General features: G+C 42.0%; 1 protein-coding gene across 1 annotated transcript in view; it reads left to right on the top strand.

Moving 5' to 3' along the window:
* The window catches only part of ft (cadherin-related tumor suppressor fat), a 70,573-nt gene that overhangs the window by 49,964 nt on the left and 13,799 nt on the right, over nucleotides 1-6,810 (top strand). Inside the window, exons 2-5 of the mRNA XM_018020276.2 lie at nucleotides 698-1,036; nucleotides 3,528-3,764; nucleotides 5,440-5,829; nucleotides 6,210-6,628. Coding sequence (XP_017875765.1) covers nucleotides 698-1,036; nucleotides 3,528-3,764; nucleotides 5,440-5,829; nucleotides 6,210-6,628 — 1,385 coding nt within the window. The remainder of the gene's footprint in view (nucleotides 1-697; nucleotides 1,037-3,527; nucleotides 3,765-5,439; nucleotides 5,830-6,209; nucleotides 6,629-6,810) is intronic.

Here is a 6,810-nt window from a genome sequence, read left to right as displayed (position 1 = left end):
TTCTTAGGTTGACGTCACAACTGTTTGATTTTATACAAAAATCCGCATTTTCGTTATGATGAATATTCCAATGGCAATTCTGTATGCCGTATGTCGTACGCGACGCTGTTCAGCCTTCGAAGTTTCCATGCGGAATAACAAGTTTCTTACGGTTAGCCGAATAAATTTTTACCACGATTGACAGTATGTCGATCGAGGAGATGTTGGCCATCACTAGACAGCCGATGCTTTTCCAATAGCATCATCACTGGCCGTTGTTCCCCACATACGATGCGTCGTCGTCGTTTCGATACACTGGCTTCTGGTAGTCACATAAACCTTGACCGCTGACGTGACTGAGAATTTAATGAAATGAGACATGCACAAGACGGATCGAAAAACTAACTTTCTCACGATTCTTCGCATGCATACCGTGACTTCGCCGCAACAACGGCTCGTAGATTTATATTGATTGCACATAATTATATCTTGGCGAGTGACAAAACTTCCAAACATTATCTCTATTTATCCATACAGCTCCGATTTATCGAAACACAATTAATAATTTAACAGTTTATGTTTATGCGAATGATTTTTAATTATCATGTTCTTGCATTTATTCGTATATACAGAAAACTCGTGATAAGATTACAAGATAATTAGAAATATTCGTGGAGAGAAAAACTACAGACCTTCTAATGAAGATGTTTAATTGCAGGTTCGTGTGACGGTTCTGGACAAGAATGACGTGGCGCCGACCTGGGGAACGGGACCCTGGAAATTCAAAGTCTCCGAGGAGGCGCCTTCTAATACCGTGATCACTGTTTTGAAGGCGTTCGATCCAGACACGATTGGTACCTTAACGTACACGCTGGTATCGAGTCATCATCGTACAGACATCGATAATAATGAGACTGAGTGCCAGTTCAAGCTTCACCCGACCACGGGACAACTGACACTCGCCGAAGCCCTCGACAGGGAGACCAGAGAAAAATATATCCTGAAAGTTCGCGCCGATGATGGATTGCAACACACCGACATCGCGTTAACCATTCAGGTACGTTTCGTTTTCATATATCATATCCCCCTTGACTCGGCATAATTTTTTATCCGACGATCCGTGTTTCTAATTAGAAAGGTTTGCCCGATTTTCACCGTGCAATTATTCATCGAACTCGCGGTTAAACCCGTTCGGTTCTCGAATGATTAACAATTATTGTGCCCGATACATAGAGTTTCGAGTGCAAATTGAATATTTTTGTGTCATTCTTGAAAAATAAAAAATCGCATATCGATGAAGTTCTCCTCAAGAAGGATCCCGTTGCGCGAGTTGATTAACTTGTAATTATACCGGGATGCTACTGTTACGATCATTATGATCCACGATACGTACCGTTATTTTACTTCCACTCTATCGATTATTACGGAATCAATCAACGTATGTAATAAATTGATCCTGACAAAGACACATCCATTGTTCGAAACGTACCCATGGATACTGTACACATCATAATTGGTCAAAGTTCAGTATAGGACAGCAGTTCTTATCTCTCTCCGCGGACGCTCAACTAAACTTTAATATCTAAGATCTTGAACGAAATTTAACATAACAATTATGTACCTTGTATCAAAATAATTCCCTTAAACGTTCCCGAATTCTCGATTAAGACGGAAAAATGAACTGAGATTACACAATGGCGAGGACGAGAAGTCAATTTTTTGAGCATAATATTTTTGATCGGAGCACTCGTTCTGGTTTATAATTCATTACGCTGGTCAAACCGAAATGATTCGCGGTGATAAAAAAACGCGGGCGGATAAGGCGGCCGGTCGTTTAACGAAAGTGGAAGCCACCGAGAGGATTCTGCCGGGCAAGGATCCTTCGGAGACAATCGCAAAAATTATCTTTATGACGTGTAATGGCTGGAATTCTTTTAAGGTCCTCGGCTGCCCGCCGTCCGCTATTCTATCCGGGTCTTTTAAAGGCAAAAGGAATGCCAGTCCCGATCATAGCTCGGCTCTTTGGGGCTCCATGAAAGAGACCCGCTGCCGACAGTTGCGGAATCTGTCCCTTCTGGCCCCTTGCATCCCTCCTTTCCTCTCCCCGATCGACCTTAGAAGAGTTTCTGGCCTCCCTCCGTCCCGTCCGGGATTTCTCCTACCATATCTTCTTCTTCGTCTTCTTCCTTCTCTCTTCGTTCTAGTGCCCTCTCCCTTTGTCATCTTTCGACTTCTTCTCGTTCCTCTTCTATCCTGTTGGTCATCGTTCGACCCTCTACTCCGCTTTCGGTTCACTCCTCGTCATCCAGCGCGTCTCGAGGCAACCGTCACTTTTTGCAAACGTCTCCGAACCCTCCTTAATCAAACCATGCCCACCTCCGCTTTATTCTTTTATACCGCCACCGCGTGTCGATCCCTCCTCGACGATGGAAACCTATTCACCAGGAGACGATCCTTCGTTTGAAACATCCTCTTCTCTACCTTTGATAGAGATTCGAGGATAGAGAAGCTGCCACGTCAAGGCTAACGTTATCCACGCGAAAAAAGATCCGAATCGTGCATCGAAAATGTTCCTCCTCTTCGGTGTGGAACTCTTTTTGCGGGCGAACGATCTAATCCTGAGACTCTATCGGGCCGTCTTACATTCATTCCATGCGCACGTTTTATGCGAGGGAAACGAGTGTAGAAAAATACTTTTTGTCATCTCAATATAGCTTCTGATTTTCAATTCATTTTTTTCGTTGGAAAAATCCGATAGATCATTGTGTTCAAAATGTTTATAGCGATCTGTGTTGTTCTGTCTCAGCTCAGAAAATGTATCCGATTTACTACAAAGATATTAAACTAACATCTTTCTGTTTGATCGGGATGCCTTATGAACGTGAATCGAAAAGTCTTATAAAATTTCTTTTGGAAAAATATTCGTCGAATTCCAGCAGCTGCAACGAAGGGAAAGGGGGCTTCGTCATTGAAGTAAAAACAGCGGGGAAACTTTCCTCAGTTCGAAGGTGAAGCGAGAGCCGAAGAGAGACCGGTTGTCTCGGGGTTTGATTGAAATATGTTTATTCAGGAACGACGTCGAGTACAATCGAAGGAGAACAGGAAGCGTTAGCTCCGATTCTGAATTGTTTATCCTTACCCGTTACCTTTCTTCTCCCTCGGAGAAAAATCCAGCAGCAGCTCCTCGAAAGGAATCGGGTATGATTAAGAATAACATCGATTATTCTTCCCGTCCCCTCGCGCACGAATCCCTCAGACTACGGATGGTACTTTTTTTTTTTAAAGAAAACAAAACCTAAATTACACGTTTTCAGATATAAATCTATCAAAAGCTGTTCAGAAATTATTCTGCCCTAATTTTGCGACTAATACCTAACTATAATGTGATTTACAGCATCGTTATATTAAATATTGATGCGAGGTATTATTTTTATTACAAGAGATCGTCCGGTTTATTTGAATTCCGTTAAATCAACAGCGCTCAACATGAGCCTAGTGAATCTCGCCTTAAACGGAGATGAAAAAGGATGAAACCGTTCCATTTTCAGGTGACTGACACGAATGACAATGCACCGACGTTCCAGAGCACCGCGTACTCGTTCGACGTGCCAGAGAACATGCCGAGGGGAAGTAGAATAGGTCAGGTGGTCGCGACAGACGCCGACGCCGACGGACCGAATAGTCAACTGAGTTACACCCTAATCTCCGATTGGGCCAACGATGTTTTTTCACTGAACCCGAGCACCGGCGTCTTCACGTTGACGGCCAGCCTCGACTACGAACAGGTTCGTATATTATAGAACCGCCACTGTCAATCGTACCCAGGGTCGACAGCATTTAGAAAGCGTGTAAAAAGATTTTCATAGTGGCCATTCATATCAGCGGATGCTTTTGTTCGTAAATAGACGTATTAACGGTGTCATAGGATTACTTCGTGAGGCTTAGATGAAAGACGTTACTATTTAAGATAATTAGAGAGGTGAACTTTGCTTTTCTCTAATTCGTCCTAGACCGACTGTACCCCTTTCCGTTGCGTTTTTAAATAAGCAATAGACATTTAATAATGACTTTCGTACATGTTTCTGGTTTTATAAAATTTCCGATGGATAAATATGAATTGAATGTGCACATATGCTTCCCCGTTAAAAATCGAAGGGATTGGATTTTTAAGACAAAGTCTGATCGACACGGAATAGGTCTATGCGAGGGATCCACATACGGTAAAACGCATTGGAGCCCCAGGCAACGATTATAACCACGAACACGGCTCTACATTCAAGCTCAAGCGCGCCTATTATATTAGCTTTCGACTAGAAGGCTACGCTAGAATTTAGGGTTTAGCACTAACAGTCCGACAGATCGATCAACGAACGTTTTTAATGTCAGGCCGCGACGTCTACGAAGACAAGCCATACTTATTCACAAAATGCATTTCGTTTAACTACGATCACTGATGATATTCCTTTACAATCGTTCAGGGATTATGCATGCTCTAACTGACGCGTTACAGAATTTAAGAACAAATTTAATGCATGCCTATCGTCTTTGTTAATTAAAAAAAAATATAATTTTTCTTTGATATATGAAAATGAAAATAAAGTCTAAAGTTTGACAGAAATCTGAAAACTTATGCAATTTCTACACACACATTTTCAGATTTAAATATTTGCTTCTGTAGAATTAATGAAATTGGCAAAATGTTTGTACATACATATACTTTCGTAAATTTCTTTACCTATATTCTGCAATTCGTTGCATCCTATAATGTCGACTAATATGGAGTTTCGGTGAGAAGCGATAGGATGCGAATAGAGGGTAGTTTATAGAACCCCTCATCAACGTAATGCCCTTGAGATTTAGGGCGGGATCGGTTCGAACGCTGTGAAAGCATTTCGACGAGATCCGAGCGCATTCGAAACGGAGAAACAACACGTATAGCTTCCACGAAACTCGTATTAGTCTTCGCAAAATTGTTAGGTGCCGAAGCTTACTGCAAGAAGTTGTCTAATAAAAAGATATCGTTTCGGGCTACAGTTGTCTGGGACGACTGACCCTAAACACCGGGTTATTCGTATTAACTGATACTTTGTTAATTCTTTACTGTCTTGACATAAAAACTGAAGCCCTGACGCATCTAATTTGGACAAAATGTTCTCTAACAATAACATAAAAAGAATGCGGATTTTACATTTTATTTGCACTTATAGAAAAATTAAATATGCAGAAAGTATAACATAAAAAGTTGGTTGCATATCACATTACTTATATGTATATGATGAAAAAAATGTCTATTTAAACATACATTTTTCAAATTAATACTACTAATATTGTATTCTGCATAAAAGTTCGCAGTCTAAATATGAATTTAAAAAGAAGATTAGCTTTTCGTGAGACAACGCGAAACCAAATCTGCACGATTAGCATAAATAAGGGAGCATTTACCTGACCCGTTTTGCACAGGTGCAGCACTACATTTTGGTAGTTCAAGCGACAGACGGTGGCATCCCGGCACTTTCATCGACCGTGACTGTTTATTGCAACGTGGTCGACCTAAACGACAACGCGCCGATATTCGAAGCAGGTCCGCACGCGGCTGACATCGTCGAAAACACGACGATTGGCACCTCCATTCTGACAGTGGCCGCGCAAGATCTCGACTCCGGCGATAACGGCAGGGTGATTTACGCCGTTGCCGGCGGTGACGAGAATGGCGATTTTGGGGTGGCACCGAATGGCACTTTATTCACCCGGAAATCGTTGGATAGGGAACAGAAACCACTTTACAATTTGATCATTAGTGCTACGGATAGTCCACCACCACCGGCACATCCTCTGTCCTCCACTGTGCAAGTGCGTTTACTTCTGTAGAAGAATATTCTACCATTTATTTAAACTTTATACGTTCATGTTCCGTTCGAGATTAAGTATAAATAAGGAAATAACTTTTTCTGTACATATTACATTATTCCGCAATTATGGTTGAAGGTATCCTTGTTCTTTTTACATGTGTTGAAAGTATAATTCTGACGTTATTACAGCTGAATAATAATTATAAAATGAATAATAATTAACTATATCAATGATTAGTAAAAGATTAGATTGATTCCCTGTTTATACGTCGCTGTATATGAAAATTTGTGAACTTAGTATCTCACTGTGTGGATATAGAAGCAGAGTAATTACGAAATATTTGATTCGTGAAAATTGTAACACAAGAATTTGATCGACAGGTGACCGTAGCGTTACTGGATGTGAACGATATGTCGCCGGAGTTCATATCACCCACGAAGATTACGATAATAGAGAACGCGCCAAGCAACACGGTAGTGATGGCCATTAAGGCCGTGGACAGAGACGAGGGGCGAAACGGATACGTGGAGTACTCGCTCGAGGACAACCCGCAACTACCGTTCACCGTCGGTTCGGTCGATGGTTTGCTACGCGTATCTGGCTCGTTGGATCGCGAATTAAGGTCAAACTACACGTTGGAGGTGACCGCGAAGGACCGTGGTGAACCGCCGAGATCGTCCTCGACGACAGTCACTGTCACGGTCCTCGACGAGAATGACAATTCCCCGGTGTTCGATCCGCGACAATACTCGGCGACTGTGGCTGAAAACGCCAGCATCGGCGCGAGCGTGCTTCAGGTAAGATAACTCATGCATCTTATGTTGTCCTTTTACATTCTTATTCACGCGTGCACGCGTGTGAAAGAGTTACCGTGAAATCGAGATTACACGAGCACTTACGTCACGGTAATTAACTCTCGCTCGAAACCGAGGAACTAAATTCAATTAATGTATTCCGGAAAATGATGATTCACTTATATAT

The sequence above is a fragment of the Ceratina calcarata genome, unplaced genomic scaffold, assembly GCF_001652005.2.
Source record: "Ceratina calcarata isolate Rehan_Ccalc_2016 unplaced genomic scaffold, ASM165200v1 scaffold221.2, whole genome shotgun sequence".
NCBI classification, from domain to species: Eukaryota; Metazoa; Arthropoda; class Insecta; order Hymenoptera; family Apidae; genus Ceratina; species Ceratina calcarata.
The sequence above is the reverse complement of the archived record's forward strand: the minus strand, read 5'-3'. Positions and strand labels throughout refer to the sequence as shown.